The sequence below is a fragment of the Vicia villosa genome, linkage group LG2, assembly GCF_029867415.1.
Source record: "Vicia villosa cultivar HV-30 ecotype Madison, WI linkage group LG2, Vvil1.0, whole genome shotgun sequence".
Classification (NCBI taxonomy): Eukaryota; Viridiplantae; Streptophyta; class Magnoliopsida; order Fabales; family Fabaceae; genus Vicia; species Vicia villosa.
The window spans coordinates 19,659,763-19,679,828 of NC_081181.1; the positions used below are offsets into that span (position 1 = coordinate 19,659,763).

At 34.7% G+C, this 20,066-nt stretch overlaps 1 protein-coding gene across 1 annotated transcript; it reads left to right on the forward strand.

The window, feature by feature from the left end:
* The first annotated feature begins 354 nt into the window (after positions 1-354).
* LOC131649492 (DIS3-like exonuclease 2) lies at positions 355-6,685 on the forward strand. Its single transcript, XM_058919253.1, has 7 exons — positions 355-820; positions 1,206-1,597; positions 1,698-1,751; positions 1,897-1,965; positions 2,478-4,754; positions 5,480-5,551; positions 5,776-6,685. Exons 1-7 carry the CDS (start codon positions 700-702, stop codon positions 6,178-6,180), a joined length of 3,390 nt encoding a protein of 1,129 aa, XP_058775236.1. The 5' UTR covers positions 355-699; the 3' UTR covers positions 6,181-6,685.
* Positions 6,686-20,066: the final 13,381 nt, after the last annotated feature.

Genomic DNA, 20,066 nt, shown 5'->3' on the forward strand with positions numbered 1-20,066 from the left:
AGTCTTTATCTGCATTCTATTAAATAACTCTTTAGTCGAATAATTAAAAAAAATTAACAATGTTATTTCTTATATATTTGATCACAAATGATGAAATGTGTTATTTCTTTATCCTATTTATATCAATCAAATAGGTAATTGAAAAATAAAATTTAAAATATTGAAGAATAAGTGAATAATAAATACTAATACTACTACTAGTATATTGATTTTTTTTTTAAAGGAATACAAATCAAAATGATTAATAACAAATATCTGAAAAAGAGAAAAAAAAGTGTGAGCTCGAAGTGGAGTAGGAAGAAAGAAAGGCAGATAAAAAAAATAAAGAAAAGAATAACAAAAGAAAGAAGTGGAAAAGATTTGGAAAGAAAGAAAAAAAAACAAGAAGGTGAAAGAGAAAGAAAGAAAAGCATATAGTCGGCGCCATTGTCCCCCCCGCCGACCAATCACAGCGTCGCTTTCTTCCTCCTACAAAACTCCTCGTTTCTTCCACTCTCCTTCATATTCTTAAACCCTCTCATTCATTTTCCTCCCCCAATTTTTCATATATAAATTCAATTTTCCTTTCACACTTTCGTATACCCTGCTTCTTCCGATTCACATTTTTTCCCCAATAATCGGAAGATTTAGGGTTCTAATAATTCTAACCTAGTTTTTGCGTTCTTGAATTTCTTCTTTGAGTTTAATTTTCGGTAAATTATGAAAGCATCATCGGTTGAAGGATCCATGGTGGCTGAGAGGTTTGATGATGGTGAAAAGGATAAGAAGAAGAAGCGAAGATCCAATCGTCGAACCAAGCAGAATCTGACCTCTTCTTCTGGTATATCAATCTTTTCTTAGGGTTTTAGGGATTATCGGAACTTTCTTTATTCCTCATTGTTCAATTAGGGTTAATATTTCTATTTATAAGAAAAGTGTTTTTTATTTTTTTGTTTCTTGAGCTGAAAATGTGTAGTACTCAAAATTTGATCTTCAGTGATGGATGATTTTGTGGTTCTTTTCAATTTGGAAGATGAAACGTGTAGTAATAGTGTATGGGAAACTGATTAAAGATTTTGTTATGTTCTTCTTTTTTGTTTTTTTTTTTGTGATGAAAGTGGTAATAGTTATAAAAATATTGACTTTTTTATATCTGGTTTATGAATGCTGAAAATATTGCTGATCAGTTTTTGTATTCACTGATCCTTGTTTTTCTGATGGGATAGTGTCTGAAGTAAATGAAGCTGTTGGGGTCTCTTCAGAATGCTCAGGAAAAAATGGAACAACTACTCAAATATCTGGATCTGTTGGAAATTCAACGAAACAGCCGGGTGTTATTGTTTTGCCCTCTAATGAGCAAGGGTTATCTGAAGCTTTGAGTGTTGGATCTATTTCAATGCCTCTTAAGGATCAGGGGGTGCATGTTGATTTGCGAAACATGCATATACATGAAGGGGGAGTTGTTTCAAAACCATTTTCGGAGCCAGATTGTTGTTTAGGGTCATCAGGAACTGATAAAAGGAAAGACTCAGTCCCTTGCCGTCAAATTGGTGTTACTGGCCAGAGAAATTATTTTAGTCCATACTGGTCTGCTGAGGCTGTTGAGAAGGCATTGGATGTTAGTGATGTTTTAATTTCACATACTACACACATGTACTGACAATTAATTTTTGACTTTTTTTTATTTTGATATTTGGTTAATTTCTTTTGATTTGCAGAGGGATGATGTTTTCAAAGCTGTCTTTCATGTGAATGCTCATAATAGACTTGAGGTTTCTTCATCTTTTGATAGTTACTTTTGTTTTTGGGCATTTAGTGGGTGTGGATGGGATGATGGTTATGACACTGCTCATATCATACTGGTGAATCTGACATATTACTATGATGATTAAAGTTTTCCCGTATTTGTACATGTAGGCGTACTGCAGAATTGATGGATTGCCAACAGATATTCTCATTGGTGGGGCTCCAGCCCAGAATAGAGCTGTAAGTTTGGACATATACTTCTTTTGTTTTCTATTTATCATATATAATACAAATCATTAAATTAAGCATTCATCAAGTGCATTTGCATCTAATCTCCATGCGTTATGTAAGATTTATGATTTTTATGTATTAATGAATATGAATGTATAAATGTAATAATCAACCTAGCATATGCTTGGTTATCTTCATCTCTGTTTTTTTTTTGCTTGTGTACGTTTCTTTTTTGGTTTTAGGGAAAGAATCAATCTGATTTAATATTGTAGCATATGCTGGATTGTGTTCATTTCTTGTTTATAGAATGTGTATGTTTTTTCTCCTTGTGGCTTGGCAAAGGAAATTCTTTAGGCTCTATAACAATAATCAATTTTTTCGGTAGTTTACAGTGATTTTTCTGTTTATGTTTCTCATTTAAAATGAAACCTTTTTCATTTCTCGTTGGCATGGATTTTAAATGTGTTATTGTGGCATGAATATAGCTGGAGGATGTACATCTGATGATTATTCCTTTGTAGGTTGAAGGCGATGTTGTTGCCATAAAGATTGATCCTTTGTCATTGTGGACAAAAATGAAAGGACCAAATGTGGCCAACCGCAATACTGCAGTACTGGAAGATTGTAACCTTCTTGTCCAAGATATTGTAGTGGGTGATAACAATTGTAAAGGAGAGGACAAGATAAATGTTGATCATGATGACTCTTCTAATTGTAGAAGCTCTCCTGGTCAAAAAAAGGTGGAATCTTATCATAATTCTTCCCCTTATAGAAGTTATCCATTTCCTGAAAAAAGAAACATTTTTGAGGATAGTAATACTACACAGGGTTCACCTAACCATTTAAGTTTAATTGGACTAACTGGCCGAGATAACAACAATGGACTTCACTGTGATGCGTCTGCTTCCTTACAGATTAAATCTGGTAATGAACAGAGTGAAGTTATGAATGCAGTGGAGAAGATGTGTTTGTTGGTTAATTCTTTCCCTTCTAAAAGACCAACAGGCAGAGTGGTTGCTGTTTTTGAGAGGTCTCCACGTAGAGAGTGTATTGTTGGTCATCTTCATGTGAAACAATTGATTTTTTCCCGGGACGTAAACAAGAAAGATGCAAGAAAGAATAATAATTTGGTGTCTGAGCATGAATATATCCAGCTGACGCCAATTGATCCAAAGTTTCCAAACATAATGCTTCTTGTTAGAGATTTACCAGAGAGCATTATTGGAAGGCTGAAAAGTGGTGATGCAGCAATTGAAATGGATTTGGTAGCTGTACAAATTGATGATTGGTTTGAAGAAAGTCCTTTTCCAAAGGGTCATATTTTGCAAATTTTTGGGAGAGGCAGTGAAATTCAGCCCCAATTAGATGCTATTTTATTTCAGAATGGAATCCGTTTTTCTGAATTTCCGGCTATAGCTCTATCCTGCCTTCCACAAATTCCTTGGGAGTTACCATTGAAGGAATTGCAAAGTCGAGCAGATCTTAGAAACTTGTGTATATTTACTATTGATCCTTCAACTGCAACTGATCTGGATGATGCACTGTCAATTGAGAAGTTGCGTAATGGAAATTATAGAGTAGGCATCCATATTGCTGATGCATCATACTTTGTTCTGCCAGACACAATTTTAGATGGTCATGCTCGGTTTAGGTCAACAAGTGTTTACATGTTGCAAAAGAAGATACCAATGTTACCTGCATTAATCTCAGAAAATATTGGATCGCTTAACCCTGGAGTGGATCGACTTGCATTTTCCATGCTCCTGGATGTAAATGTTAATGGAGATGTTGTAGACCGTTGGATTGGTCGTACTGTTATTCAATCTTGTTGTAAGCTTTCATATGAACATGCACAGGACATCATTGACAATGCTTTTGATTTTGAGAGTTCAAGCTTTCAAGGAGATCACTATCCAAAAGTACATGGCCATTTTGAGTGGCCTGATGTTATTACTTCTTTGAAAAGTCTCTATGAAATTTCAAAAGTTTTGAAACACAAGAGAATTGCTAGAGGGGCTCTTCGGCTTGATAACCCCAAAATTGTTATCCTGTTTGATGAGAATGGCATCCCATATGATATTACGTTTTCTGAACAGAAAGAATCAAATTTTCTTGTTGAGGAATATATGCTCTTGGCCAATACAACAGCTGCCGAATTAATATGTAGAGCTTATCCTGAAGCTGCACTACTGCGGAGGCATCCTGAACCTAATATGCGTAAGCTCATAGAGTTTACAGCATTTTGTCAGAAGCATGGTTTAAATTTGGACACCTCTTCATCTGGTCATATCCATCAGTCCTTAGAGCATATAAGGGAAAAGCTCAAGGATGACCCTGTGCTTAATGATATACTTATTTCCTATGCTACAAAGCCAATGCAGTTGGCATCTTATTTCTGTAGTGGTTATTTAAAGGATAATGAACAGGAATGGGGTCATTATGCACTTGCTGTTCCTTTATACACCCATTTTACATCACCTTTACGTCGATATTCAGATATTGTTGTCCATCGGACACTACTTGCTACGATAGAGGCCGAGAACCTTTATTTGAAGAAGATTGGAAAGGTAGTTGGGGGAATGAACAGATGTTTCACAGGCATCAACTTTGATAAAAAGGCTGCAGAGTCTCTCGAATGTAGGGAAGCATTATCTGCTGCAGCTTTGAAGCATAGGGTTCTGAGTGCTGAAGCGCTTGCAGGTATTGCTGATCATTGTAATGAGAGAAAGAAGGCTAGTAGAAATGTTAAGGATGCCTGTGATAGACTTTACATATGGTTTCTCCTGAAGCAGCAAAAGGTACCACTTTCATATTGTTTTTAGACTATTTTCTTTTTGTTGAAAGATTAAGGATCTTCCTAACTTGTGCCCTAACGGAATCCAAATGTAAAAATTTTGCATTCGAAAAAGTATTTTCTAAACTTTTATAAAGTTGAATACATGCCTTTTATGATGAATATTTCTATAATGAGTTTCTTAACATGTACCCTTAGCATTTTTAATTTGTGAAATTGATTGCAGCTGAAAACAGTATTTGGTTGTTTATTCATTTTAATTTGATAATTTAGTAATTATAATACATATTCTTGCAGTGTATGCCTTTTCCCTCTAATACATGATTTATTTTTTTGGAGATTCTCCAAAAAATGTTACCTTAGCTTTCTATTTTAGGAAAAAGTCAGCATGCTTAAAATTTTTGTTCGGTCTGAATTAGATGTTCTCCTTTGATTTTGATTTTACATGTCTTAACCAGTTAATGTCAGATATGGATGTAATTGTGGTATAGTTCTTTAGTGATGCTACCCCATCAGCTGACTATCTGTAAGATTCTCATAGATATTATGATTATTGATATAATGATCTAGAATCAATTATTCGGGATGCTAATTTGTTCTCAGTGAATGAAGTGACTTTTGTTCTATTTGCAGCATTTTGATAACTGATTGAATTTTTTTGCGTTCTTATGTATTATTAGGCCTAGGGTTGTTAACTTCTGACTTAAACTATGTCCATCTATTATACAGGTCTTATTATCAGAAGCAAGAATATTGGGACTAGGCCCAAAGTTCATGTCAATTTATATTCAGAAGCTAGCGGTAAGTAACTTCTGACTTTATGTGGTTCAGATTTTCATAGTGTAGAGATATCAGCATCTCTACAAAGCTGTAAATTTTAATATGAATATTTTTGGAATAGGATATGCTTATACTATTTACTGTTTTTTGTTGTAGTCAATTATTGGAGTACATTTTTTTGGCTGTGCTTTTCCGTTACAAATGCTGTTTGCTGTTTTTCTTGATCTTTGTCCTTTCTTTATTAGGTTGAGAGACGCATATATTATGATGAAGTTGAAGGTTTGACTGCTGAGTGGCTTGAGGCAACATCCACACTGGTACTTAGCATATCTCCTAATAAGCGGGCTTTTAGAAAGGGCAACAATAATAAATGGAAGGCATTGTCAGAAGCTGTATTGCTTGCTTGTCCGTATGACCTGAAAGTTAAGGTGGATAATTGCAATCAAAATGAAGAAATGAAAGAGGATTCTATTGCATCTGACATGACCAAGCAGCACATTTCCAGATCTGACACTGAAATTGAGCCTTTGTTTTTTCCACTCATTGTGCAACCTCTTTCAACAATTCCAGTTGCACTTCATGCTGTTGGTGGTGATGCCGGGCCTCTTGATTTTGGTGTGAGGCTTTACATGAGCTCTTATTTTGGGTAACTTGATTGTTCTGAAATGGCAGAGATCTTGGTTGTGACTTATTATTTGATGTGGTGAATCTGTCAGACTCTCTTAATAGAAGGACTTGGCTCCATTGTAGAATAGTGTATAGTGACAGACATAGGTGGGAAACTTACAGTAAAAAATTGCTAATGCTTTATGAAAAATGTCAAAAGCTGAAATTTGGAGTAGGTGTTTAGGTAAAGGTTGGAGTTTTATGTTATAGGTTTTGTCGTTGTTGCCTATTACCATAAGAATCTCCTTTCTGGAATTGGCTCTTGTTTTTGTTGGCCTGTTCCATCTACTTAATAAGTGCAATAGTTTTGGTTCTCTCCCAAGAGGCTGAGATCAATTTATAGTTTCTTTCTTGTTTTGGTATGGCTGCGGCCCAATGTTTTTTTTGATTTTGGGTGGCCACTCATGTACTTAATTATATTCAGTTTTCTATGACATTTTGTATTTCAGTTATTGGAATGGAATAGAGTAATCTATTTGTTATTGTCAATATTGTGATTTTGAAACTTTAATTTGTGATATTATTTTTTTGTAGTATGATAGATTTAACATCTTTCTCAAGGTAGAGACTATGGTGGAGTGTATTGAAATGAGATTTTGATTGAAGAAAAAAGATACTATTCAAACACGAGCCTTAGCTAAACTTTTGATTGTTACTCGTGTTTGTTGTGTTTAAAAATCATTATTAATTATTTAACACTCCACTTGCTTTGTGGGTAGGGGTGGGAATAGGCCAGGCCGGTCTATAGGGGCCTACGGCCCAGCCTACATAGCCCTAGGCCAGGCCAGGCCTATTTAATAAAGAGGTCGGGCTTAGGCTTTTTTAAAAGCCTATTTTATTTAATAGGCCAGGCTTAGGCTATTAAAAAAGCCTATGAAGCCTTATAGGCCGACCTATATTTTCATATATATTAGAAATATGTTAAATAAGTTGGTTTATGTATGCATATATATTAGAAAAAAAAGCTAAATAGGCTACCTTATATATATATATATATATATATATATATATATATATATATATATATATATATATATATATATATATATATATATATATATATATATATATAGGCCGACCTACAAGACTTCTTAAGTTATATAGATTAATTGAAAACTTTAATGAGATACATGCTTTTTAAATAGGCTTTCAGGCCAGGCCAGGCTTTTAAAAAGGCCAGGCCAGGCCAAAAAACTGAGTCTATAATAGGTCTTAGGCCAGGCTTAGGCCTTTTAAGTTTATCGTAGGCCAGGCTCAGGCCTTCTAAAGCCTAGCCTAGCCTATTTCCACCCCTATTTGTGGGTTAGAGACGTATAGTTAAAGTGGTAGTGTAAAAGTTTCTTAGTGGTAATGAGTTAATTACTCATGGGTCGGTTACCAAGAATGTTGCTTCCAAAAACTTTTCCCCTACTAGTAAAAATGACGATATCATTAATTCTACACTAACCTAAGTGATGAATCCAAATGAGTGCTTTTAATTAACAATGGTGCACCCACTACTCTTTTATATGAATTCATAATTTACGTCATACATGTAAATTGTTGGATCCTCTATTAAGTTGGGAGTTTCTTAATGCACTCTAGGAGGTAGGTGGTAACACCCAATAAAAATTCAAAAATATTTCTCTAATACACGCACAATTAATTCATTTTTCAGTCGCGCTTTAATTTTATGAATAAATTTATTTTGAAAATACATTTTTAGAATCTAAAAGTATACAAAAACTTGTAATGATATTCATTTCTATTTAACTTTATCCTTTCTTAAACTCGATTTAGAAAAGTAAAATTTTGCTACTTTTTGAATGGGATCTATCCTCCACAATAAACTTATGCAGTATTACGTCATAAGCTTATGTTAATTGTCCTTATTAGGAAGATCCTAAAGTCTCACATTGGTTGTAGTAGAGGGACACTCCTCACCTTACCAATCGGTTTTGTAAAGATCAGTTAGGTCAAACTCTAATATGGTATTAGAGTCTATCAATCAGACCATGGACCGTCCACCGTTAATATCCACACACCAAGCCCAAAAAAAGAATGCTGGACGTGAGGGGGTGTATTAGGAAGATCTTAAAGTCCTACATTGGTTGGAGATAGAGCAAACATCGAAAAAGTATATATAGAGGGACACTCCTCACCTTACCAACCGGTTTTGTAAGGATAAGTTAGGTCAAACTCTAATAGTTCTTCACGACCTATATATATTGTGTAATTTAACTTAAACTAAAATACAATTTTTTTTTAGATTTTTATATTAGCCGTCACATTCGAAATAGTTAGCTGTTAGAGACATGCACTTTCATTTGGTTGCATTTTAGTTGTTAGGGCAAGAAGGTTCGCGTTCCTGCCATTGATTTGTTCCCGATCTGTCAAAATATAATGGAGCCTAAGTATGAGGCATATAGTTTGGGTTGTGTTGAAAATACTTTATAGGACAAGTATTTGCTTTATCGTTTTCACAAGGATTGATGCGATATTATCGTCATTCTACAATTAAAAGTGTCTTGAGTAAGAGTTTTGGAAAAGTTTTTGTAACGGAAAGTTTCGATTGCATGAAAAATAGTTAAAGAAGGTAAAAGGAGAGTTTTGAACGATTTTGAGAAAAATGTTTCAAGATTAGGTTTTGTTAACTTGCTTCATATATATTCGATTAATCAAGCGTATGAACTTATTAATGATTAGTACAATCACGTATCCTATCGATACCATTTATCTCTAAAGCGTTATCGTGAGTATTATCGTATTAACCATTAGATGATCTCTCAAACCAACAATCAACATGATCATCTTTAAAGTTTGATACAAGTGATTATCAACTCACAAATCTATCTCTAGAGTTTGTTTATTGATAGATGAATATCTTTTAGGTCAATGTTTGAAACATATCTCTCAATATTTATTCAAAGCAACAAATATAACATAAACAACAAGATATTCACCATATATTAATCATCAATCAAGTTCATACACAAAAGATCAAAAGAAATACATACTATACAAGTTAAATATCTCTAATCTTGACACAAAAGAAGTTTAGCTATTCATAGCCATGATAGTTTCAACAACAAATAACACAAGAAGATTCACTAGCATTAAAGATCAAATATGAAGATGGATGCTTGAAAATCTTGATGGAAATCTCCAAGGATATTTTCTTTTCTCTCTATTTTATTCCTTAGAATAAAGTTATGAAAGAAAGTTGGTGGAAAGGTGGGGATTAGGTCAAAAAATATCTCAAAGTGCCTAAAACACAAGTGCCAAAAAGTGGAATCTCGCTTAGCCAGTTGACTACGCCAAGCGAGCGGGAAAATACCTGACTCTTCAAAGACGACCTCGCCAAGCGAGATGACCGGGCTAAGCGAGGTCCAAAATATGACTCAGTTCTATAATAGCCTCTTTTAACGCGCTACACCCTCGCTTAGCGAGCTTGAAGAATTATTTTTGATTATTTTGGACTTCTTTACTTCTTCCACGCATTCCTCTTGCAATCTTTCAGTCCCAAAACTTGCTATATTCTAAAAAACCTACAAAATGCAAAGGAAAAGTAAATAAACCAACATATACAACATAAGCTTAAACTTTATTTATTTACATGAATTTAATGCTCAAACACAAATAATCTATAATATAAGTTGCAAAAGACCCCAAAATTATGAACAAATTGGTCTCTTACAGGTTGCTTAAGAGAGGTGGCGATTGTAACGCCTAAGACTGCTTTCAAGATTACCGACTGACCCTACAAACCAACAAGAGTCTTTTCAGCATGCTTTGTCCTCACTCACACGCTTTTCGGGAAATTTCCGGAAGGCCACCCATCCAAATACTACTCCAAGTCACGCATTCTTAGCAATGGAGTTCTTATCTATTAAGCTATCGAAAAAAAGATACATCTTGTTGGTATAGGTAATACCGATCAATACTTATAAGTATTCCTTCAACCATGTAGTCCCATACCTGTACAACCTTAGGATTCCTCTCATTTCGATTTGAATTTGAAGACTACACCTCGTTCTCTTCGGCCCCGAGAGTGTCTCATTGTCATGCCTTGTGCACCGACAACCATTCATTCATGAACCACATCATACTGGGAGAGGTCTTCTATGATACCATTTGAAACGCCCCAAACAACTTTCAGGATTATCGACTGACCCCAACATGTCTTTTCAGCATGCTTTGTCCTCACTCACACACTTTCTAAGAAACTTCCTAAAAGGTCACCCATTCAAATACTACTCCAAGTCAAGCACACTTAACTGTGGAGTTCTTATTCGTCAGGCTCCCGAAAAGAAGATGTATCTTGTTGGTATAGGTAGTACCAATTAATCCTTATAAGTCTTCCTTCAACCATGCAGTCCCATACACGTACAGTCTCAGGATCCCTCTCATTCTGATGTGAATTTGGCAACCACTCCTCGCCCTCTTCGGCCTCATGAGTGTCTCATTGTCAGGCCTCGTGCACCGACAACCACTCCCCGCCCTCGTTGGTCTCGAGTGTTACAACGATGATGCAGATGCCCTTACACATGCCATTCATACCTTTGATTGTATAGGCACTTTGATCTTGAGTCCTCTGCTGCAAGCACATAGATCCCCATGTGTTGTCTTCATTAAAACTTATGATGCTGACCTTCATTACCTGCAAGCATATAGATCCACATGATCAATGTTGTCATAACTAATCTTTCTATCTATCATTTTTCCTTTCATAAGGCTCCCAAGGCAATAATACATGAGATCATAAAATTTCGACAGTCGTTTCTTTGGGGTGGAGATGAGGATAAAATAAAGTATGGTGGGTTAGTTGGGATTCAATTTAAAAGGACAAAAAGGAAGGAGGCTTAGGTATAAAGCATTATGGTATCTTCAATCAGTCCATTCTCAACAAATGGTTGTGGAGAATTATCTCTAATCCTTCTCCTCTTTGGAAGGAATTATTGTCCTTTAGATATTGTGATGTGCATGCCAAAATTATGAACTGTTAGAACAAGACTGAGAATCTATGTTCAGAATCTAGTTTTGATGATAACAAGCATATATTTTGTGTGTTACAATTTTATTACTAATGGTCTCATTTAGTGTGCAGATGTTATGTTATAAATCTTATACAGGATTCATCAGAAAGAGTACAAGAACTACATCCAGAAGATTGACGAAGCTAAACATCATTCATCAGATGTTCTGATTAAGAACACATCAAACAAACCAAAGACCGCAGATCAGAAACAAGAGAAGCAACAATCAGAAACAAGACCACTAAGGAGAACAAGCAATATCAATGCTCACATACAACCAGCACAAAATCAGAAAAGTACATCCGACAAGCCTCAAGGAATTACAAAGAATTATCAGATACATGAAGTCTCGGTACACCAAGAATAGAAGATCAGAAGTTCTGATGTTACAACGCAAAAACTCAACAATTGAAGACAGAAGATCAAGTCATCACAAGCAACATCATCGTCTACAACAAATATCTACAAAAGACACTCAGAAGTCAGAAGATTCAAAGTCCTTTACAACTAGCTTTGATCAAAAGAAGAGACAAACGCATGACATCTATTCTTGGTCTATAAAATACAAGAAAACAAGCTACCTGTAACTCGGTGAACTGACTTTTATTTTTGTAAGCAACAATGTTGCGGTGAGCATGAGTCGCCACCGACTTTTATTTTGTCCAATTTTAGGAAAGGTAAAAAGTACAGAAAAAGACCTTTTTGAAAAGAAACGGGCTCGGGGGGTAAGTTATGAAAAGGGAAGGTGCAAGCACCCTTTTCATCCGTAGTTATCTACGGGCTCTTAACTTGCTTAGCTCATATTGTTTGTTTGTTTTGAAAGAAGCATAAGGACTTTAGCGTAAATGCGTAGCCTTAATTTTTTGAAATGATATTGAAAAGATATTTTTATTTGAGCTAGGCAGTTTAAGAGCACTACCCTATTTAACTGGTCTTTTTCTGTAAATTTTAAAGTTCCCAGGACTATCCATACTATGTAGGAGTAGGTAGTCCTTGTTATATTGGACGTGCGGGTCATCGAAGGGTCATCGAGGTCGTTTGAAGGCAACAGGTAGAGGTACCTTTAGCAAATTCGAAGGGACAATCGTCACTTTTTCGTAGGCAACAATCGAGGGTCAACGAGGGACTTAGTGACGATTTTATATCGAGGGACCTTTGCTAATGGGTACCTCTATATTTCGAGGGACATGACCTTACAATCGAAGGCAACCAAAGAGGAGCGTACCCTAGGGGTGAGTGAGTGCAAGTGTGTTAGATTCAAATACTTATCTTTGAAATTAAGTTAGCTATGTTTAGTTTTAGTCTTTCCATACAATCCTATTAGCATACATCTAACAATTAATATTTGTACAGAAAAAAAAGTGCGGAAAGGTAAAGGTTCCTACGCTATTACATCGCTTCAGGGAGGGGATTACAAATTGCCAATCGGGGATAAAAAATTATTACAAACTAAAAAAATAAAAATTAAAGCGGAAATTAACATATATAAATGTACAGAATTTAGTAGTTAATGTCCATAAGAAAGTCCAAAACCATAGGAGTGGTACCTCACAAAACAAAACAAATGTTAGTAATCAAATATTAATCAAGAAATTAATAACAAATATCTAAACAAACTATAAACTCTAAAGAGAGATTAACATGAACTAATATTTATTTTTTTTGGTATTTTTAATAAAATAAACATCTTAATTAACCTAATCAAAATAATTAATTAAAACTAATTACATGTCAAATCTAATTATATAAATTGTTAGAAGAAATTTTATTCTACATAATTATTAAGACTAAAACAAACAAATTAGTTAGAAAGTAAAATGAAAATATATGGCCCAAGGCCCACGTTCTAATAAAAATTAGTTTTAAAAAAAAATTAAAATTTGAAAACAAAATCCCTGACGTCTTGCTCCAACTTCTCAATATATACATCCTTAATAAATTACAAAACATGAAATATTAGAAAAACAAAACTAAGTCATCTTTTGACTTTTCAAATTATAAGAGGGACCAATATGATTAAGACACGTCGTAGGTTAAAAAAATGAAGAAAAAAATAAAATAAAATAAAAAGAATATAACACATTGTCCAAATATTCAGATCCACTTCTTCTTTTTTTCACGCAGAAACTCTCTGTTTCTTCTTCTTCTTTTCAATTGAGTAACCACAACAAACAAAATCAATGATTCAAATATGCCAAAGAAAACCGATCACATAAAATCAACACTTCTCAAGTTGTCAATTTAATCTAAAACCTGGAGATCAAGGTGGAAAGAAATTACCGATAATGGTTCTCGGTGAAGGTGATGATTCGTAGGCGGAAGGCTTTCGTTCAGGAGCGTAGTGGCGGTGGGTGTGCGATTGTCGGTCTTTGCGACGGCGGTGAGGTCGCCGTGGATCTATTCGGCGGGATCTGTGCGCGATTCGACGGAGGAGGTAGTCCTGCGTACGGCTTTGTCGTGTGGGTGTGACCGGATCGGAAATGGCTTCGCGGCGGAGGTGATGGGACGGCGTCACGCCTTGGGCTGTGCGAATCTCTGTTCTTCCTTTTGATCTTTTCTCAACCTGTAAAACAAGAACAATAGAAAATATTTGTTGTTTTAAAAGTGGTGACAACTATTAAATTTGTTTGGGTTAGTGTCAATAGTTTCAAGATTTGTGTTATGGTTACTATGTAAAAAAGAACTGCAGGTTTATGATGTTGTCTAGTTTTGGAGATTTGAAGGGAGTTTATTGTGCGCTCGGTTTGCATCGGTTTGCAGAGTTTTTTTTGAATGGATAAGATTGTTGACTTATAGGAAGATTTTTTAAGTGGTAACAATTTGGGAATGGATTGGTTAGTGTGGAAATTATGAGAGCTATGTACAAGTGGTGGTAGAAAGGTTTTGTGACTAAGGGTGTCTGTGAATGTACCAGTGAGGATGATGAATTTGTTAGATGGAAAAAATGTGTTGGATTGGAAAAAATGTGAGTACCATACGTGAATCAAAGTTCCAAATAGGGTTAGTAAAAATAGGGTTGGTGAACTTGTCAGTGTATGTACGTGAATGTTAGTTTTATAGTGCACTAATTTTGACCTAAAATTAAAAAAGGCAAAAGCAAATATGATAAAAACTTTGATTGAAATTGATTGAGAATTATTAATATAATATTACATGCTGAAAATAACAAATTTGACTTTAAAACTTTCTTTTTTGGGGTTTTTAAATATTTTATGATTTTTGTTGATTTTTGGCTAAAAAAAAGCATAAAAGGTAAAAATTGATTATTAAAAAAAACATATTTAATTAATACGAAAATAATATTTTAAATTATAAAAAAAACTTATTTTTGTGATTTTTGAATATAAATAAAAAAATAAAATTAAAACTAAGGTATAAACAAAATGAAAAGGAAAAGTGTCAGAAGTGAGATTCGAACCCGACACCTTGCACTTGCAAATCTTAACTCCTTGTGCGATATTATTTATTTGAAATAAAAAGCCAATTGAAAGTATATGAAGCATCGACCAGCATTTTGCTATTTATTAAAATATAAATAATTTAAGGGTAAACTATTATATTTTAAAATAGACTTTAAATCGAATATTTATAAAATTCAGGATGTCAATGTAAATGAATCCAAGATTTTATAAAAATCCAATTTTGAAAATAATTTCGAATTTTTTTCTTTTTTTGAAAATGTGGGCAAATTTTGGGGTATGACACTACCATATAAGAATAGTCTTGAAAGGAGAAAAACAAAGCCTCAGAATACAAGGGAGAACCGTTACAAACATCATCATTAGCAAAACGGTTACAATAGTTAAATGAAACAACTTCCAAGGTTGATTGAAAAAGCATCCCACATGCAGCGCGTTGGAGAAGCAAACTTAACACGCTACCAACTGCCATCATCACGCTAAAGTTAAGGCTCTGCAACAAACAACACTTGTCATTCATTATTCAATCGAGACAAAGCATTCAAAGTAATATTCAAACAAACTTCAATGGCTCTATTCCAACGGTAACACATCAAGCTATAAATAGATCAAACATCAAACTTGAATGTGTGCAACGAGTGAGTATATCCACTATGCATCTACAGAGTGCAACAAAAGAAAGATCCTAAGAATTTGTTGAGAGAATAGAGCATATGAGCTTAAACGAAGAAATATAAGATCATGCTTCAGAAGTTACAAAAAGGGGCAACACATAACCAGTATATGATAAAACAAAATAATGTTGTTATACACGAATCATAAGCCCATATGACGAAAAGACACCAGCAGAGAAAATGCTGCATGTAATGGAGATTCATTTGAAGGGAGCAATGAGTGAAAAAGAATGCAAAGAATAAATCATAATTCACTCTACATTAGAGTGTCTAAGAAAAATTATATACACTGAGTTAATGCTCAATAGTGTAATAATTATATCTGAGATCATCAAACTGTTGTATGCTTTACAGAGACAATAAGATCAGCAACATAAGACAAAGATCAATTCAAGAAGGAACTCAAAACAGAGCTGTTGCTCCGAACCTACCTACAGAAGAAATGAAGATCAAATCAGAAGCAATTTACAATAGAGCGGTAGCTCTTAATCAGATTAAGAAGATTTGAAGACGAAGATCAGCTTGAAGAAGCACTCAACATATGGAGCTGAAGCTCTTACTCTGCTTACCACCATGAAGCAAAGATCTCTTCAGAAGATGCAGACAAGAAGACTCCAAAGATTATTCACTCACTCATAGTGATTACTTGTCATTGTATCGTATAGTCTGTACTTTGAATTTCTGCTTATCAAGAAGCATTGTATTGAAACCAAGTTAATTTGGTGATGATACCTTAAGCGACCAGTTGAGGTCAGAAGCTTGAGAAGACAACTGGCTGAGGTCATTGTGGAAATCTCTTGGAGACCAAGTGAAGGTCAGGAATTCAGGAGTCAATGGATGTTATATCTCGTGGAGATCACTGAACAGTCCATTGTAGTTAGTCACGAGCAGTTGGCTTGTGCAGGGTTAGTCACAACAGGTAGTCTGTGCAGGGTTCCTGAGTCAATGAACGTTATATATTGTGGAGATCATTGAATGGGTCATTATCCAGATGGTTAGTCACAGCAGTTGGCTGTGCAGGTTGTTTGTCACAACGGAGGTCCGTGCAAGTTGTAATCATGATTTGGTTATAGTGGATTAAAACCTTTGTTAAGAGGCAAATCACCTGAAGAAGGTGGACTGGAGGTAACCTTAATTAGAAGGTGAACCAGGATAAAAATAAACGTGTATTTTACTTTCTCCACATGTCATTTTAACTTAGAACTTCAAAGATTTAATCTGCAGAACTGTACTGAGCAAGTCAGAAGTTCTGATATCTTTTTGAAGTTAAAATGAACATCTAATTGGTTATGCAGTTCACTTCCTCATGCTTCCGCAACATCAAAACCATAATCCAATCGATGATCAAATGAATGAAAGAAAAGACGTAAAAGCAAAAGAAAGGGAATTTTAATTGATAAAGAACACAATTCAATCCCCCCTTTCTTGTGTTTTTCTCCACCTTCAATTGGTATCAGAGCATGGCTCTGTATTGATCTCAAGATCAAACACTTAATCGTGTAGAGAGATCCAGAAGGAGAAAAACACCACAGAGTAGAAGAACAACGTCATACTCCAAACCCTCAGTATAATCAGAAGATGTCAAGGCAAATATCTCAATACTCTGTGTATATTATCTACCTATTATAAGGAGTTTTATGGATCAACATCCAATCTTAAGAAGCTCAAGACATCAAAAAGAAGAATGTTTGTTTAATATATTTAAATTAAGACATTCAAGATCAAAGATTAGCAAGAATAGCTGATATGTGCCAAGATTATCAACTTCAACTCATCAGAATCTAAAGAATAAGACATTGTTAGAACAAGATTGTTGAAGCAAAGACAGAAGCATTGCACCAAAAGATACTCTCTTCCTCAGAAGAAAAGAAGAAAAGAAATGTGAAATTCACAATCCAAAAAGAGTATCAGTCTGAAGACAAGCAAAGGTAACCCAACACATCAAGTATAAGTCAAATAAGAAGACTCATCAGAACTAGTTCAAAGTATGGAGACATAGAAGATCAAAGCTAAAGCAGAAATAGACAGAACTTCTGAAGATGCTCTCTCTCTCTCTCTCTCGTGTGAAAGACATGAAGAACGGTCATATCTTTCTAAAAATCTCTCTTTTAAATGTCTGTTAATATGTGTATTAATAATGCTTATAAGTGTACCTAGTATGCTCATAAATAGTCTCTCATAGCCACCTACTCTAACACCCATGTGCATGTTTTTTAATTCTAGATTAGCATTACCTACAACATTAATTCTTAGTGTCTACTTTTGGTCAAACAACTGTTTCCTTAATAAAACCAAATCCAACAAAAATCTGATCTTAAACATGTGTCAGTATCTCTTGTCTTCTCATGCATGCTCTCATTTAATAAGAAAAGACTAAAGCTCTTGAGTGTGCATCAGTATCCTGTCATATGATGACTGACGTTCCCTCATCATTTTTCTTCATATACTAACCTTTCATCCAAATAGCTCTCACCAAAACATCTTCATTTACCAAACCACTGCACCTATCTTTTCGCTTTCCTTCCAAATCCTTTTCATCCTCATCAAAAATGTCTGTCATAACCTACCGTGGAGATGTAAACTACCTAAAGATCATCTATGAAAAGGATCCTAGTTTTGCTTCCTTTATGGATAGTGCAAGGGAATTAATTCGAAGCTCTTAAACCCAGTACTGAGAAAACTATTTCACAATGCTTCGAGGTCCTATTTATCCTGTGTTAGTAAAAGAATTCTGGAAATTTTCCAGTATCAGTGATGATGGAAATACCATCCTCTCTGAAATCTTCAAACTTCCCATATCTGTTACCATTCCATCAGTTGTCAAAGCCACAGGTTGTGTCTCATCTGGAGTAACCGTTGAAGAATTCCAATCTGACTTAAGATTGGTAAAATCCTTGAGAACCCTATTTGATGACTCTGTTCCTTATGAACCAAACAATCCTGAACACCTCCTCCCTTACCCTAAAATTTGGTTCAAATTTTCCCTAACAAATCTTCGTCCAAGAATGCAAGTAAGGAATGTCATAACCTATGATGATCGAGTGTTTGTTTCTTCTAACACACCACTATAGGATTGATCTTCCTAAAACAATCTTCAATCATCTTAATGACGCCATTAGGATATCCAGATCAAGACCACTTCCACATTCCATATGGGAGAACACTGTCTGAATTAATCATGAACGATGATATTTGGAGATTAGTTGGACAAGTAGGACCTAAGCGGGCATTTACTTCTGAAAGGTGTGACCGGGTGAAAGAGATTGAAGAACTCGAGGACTAATTTCTCTTACAGAGAAATTCACTCAGAAATTCTGGTAAAGTCACACAGTATGCTTAACCTCGAAAACAAGTGGAAGAAGTATTAGTTTAGTCCAAGTTTGTAGTAATGTGGTTATCAATGTTGCATCCATGTCTTAACTTCTGATTGAAAATCATTTATGCTCTAACCATCAATTAAATGTCTAAAAGAACAAAATAAGTTATCTTCGATAAAATCTGTTAAAATTCCAATAATAAAAATATGTTAGAAAAACCCAACTTCATTCGTTTTTTCTAAACCAACACACACCATTAATTACTATTCTCAAGAATCTGTGCAATAATCTCGAATCTGAAAAAATCCTTAGACTTCCCTCCATGCGTGATGATTAACTCTACTCTCCGGGTTCATTGTTTGTTTCAAGTATTTGCTTTACAGGAAAATCTAAAACTTAAAAGAATACTCTGTTAGATCTTCCAAAATGATACACGCATTCATAGACAAAATATTATGAAGAAGATACTATTTCAGGAGGAGCTGGATTTCAAAAGTTAATAAGACTATCTAGTTCAAGGGAAGAGTATATATCTCAGGGGGAGAAATTATTTCTAAGTCTGATTCTACCCTCTTAAACGCTTTTTGATGATAACAAAAAGGGGGAGAAAAGAAAAATAAAAGATTAGATTTTGATGAATAAATCAGTTGCTTGATTGAACATGAAAAATGAGATGAAGTTTACTTGCTTAATTATTATCCTCTCATAAAATTGTTCCATCAAAATACATGGTTTTTTGTCATCATAAAAAAAGGGGAGATTGTTAGAACAAGATTGAGAATCTATGTTCAGAATCTAGTTTTGATGACAACAGACATATATTTTGTGAGAAACAATTTTATTACTAATGGTCTCATTTAGTGTGCAGATGTTATGTTATAAATCTTATACAAGATTCATCAGAAAAAGAGTACAACAACTACATCCAGAAGATTGACGAAGCTAAACATCATTTATCAGATGTTTTGATTAAGAACACGTCAAACAAACCAAATACCGCAGATCATAAGCAAGAGAAGCAACAATCAGAAACAAGACCACTCATGAGAACAAGTAATATCAATGCTCCCATGCAACAAGCACAGAATCAGAAAAGTACATCAGACAAGCCTCAAGGAATTACAAAGAATTATCAGAGTTTTAGCGGAGCGGGACAAAGTTTTAGACCTAAATAGTTCAATGTCCGCGGACCTTCCCCGTCCCGCCCTCACTTTTTCGCGGAGCGGGACAAAGTTTTAGACCCGCACTCTCAAATATGCTCGTCCCACCCCATTTTTTTCAGACTTTTATGGGACGGACCTAAATAGGACGGATGTCCGTTTGCCACCCATATATTTTAACTTATAATTTGCAAAGAGAAATTCAGAATTTTTAAAATTACATTTAACACCTTCCTATTTTGAATATTTATTTTCCCAAAACTAGTTTCCCCTCCACCACACCCT

What these genes read in the sequence shown, in the direction of transcription:
- LOC131649492 (XM_058919253.1), top strand. Translation starts at nt 700, where the DNA reads ATGAAAGCATCATCGGTTGAAGGATCCATGGTGGCTGAGAGGTTTGAT. An exon ending in CTGTTGAGAAGGCATTGGAT is followed by an intron (nt 1,598 to 1,697) that starts GTTAGTGATGTT and finishes TTTGATTTGCAG; the next exon opens with AGGGATGATGTTTTCAAAGC. An exon ending in TTCTCCTGAAGCAGCAAAAG is followed by an intron (nt 4,755 to 5,479) that starts GTACCACTTTCA and finishes TCTATTATACAG; the next exon opens with GTCTTATTATCAGAAGCAAG.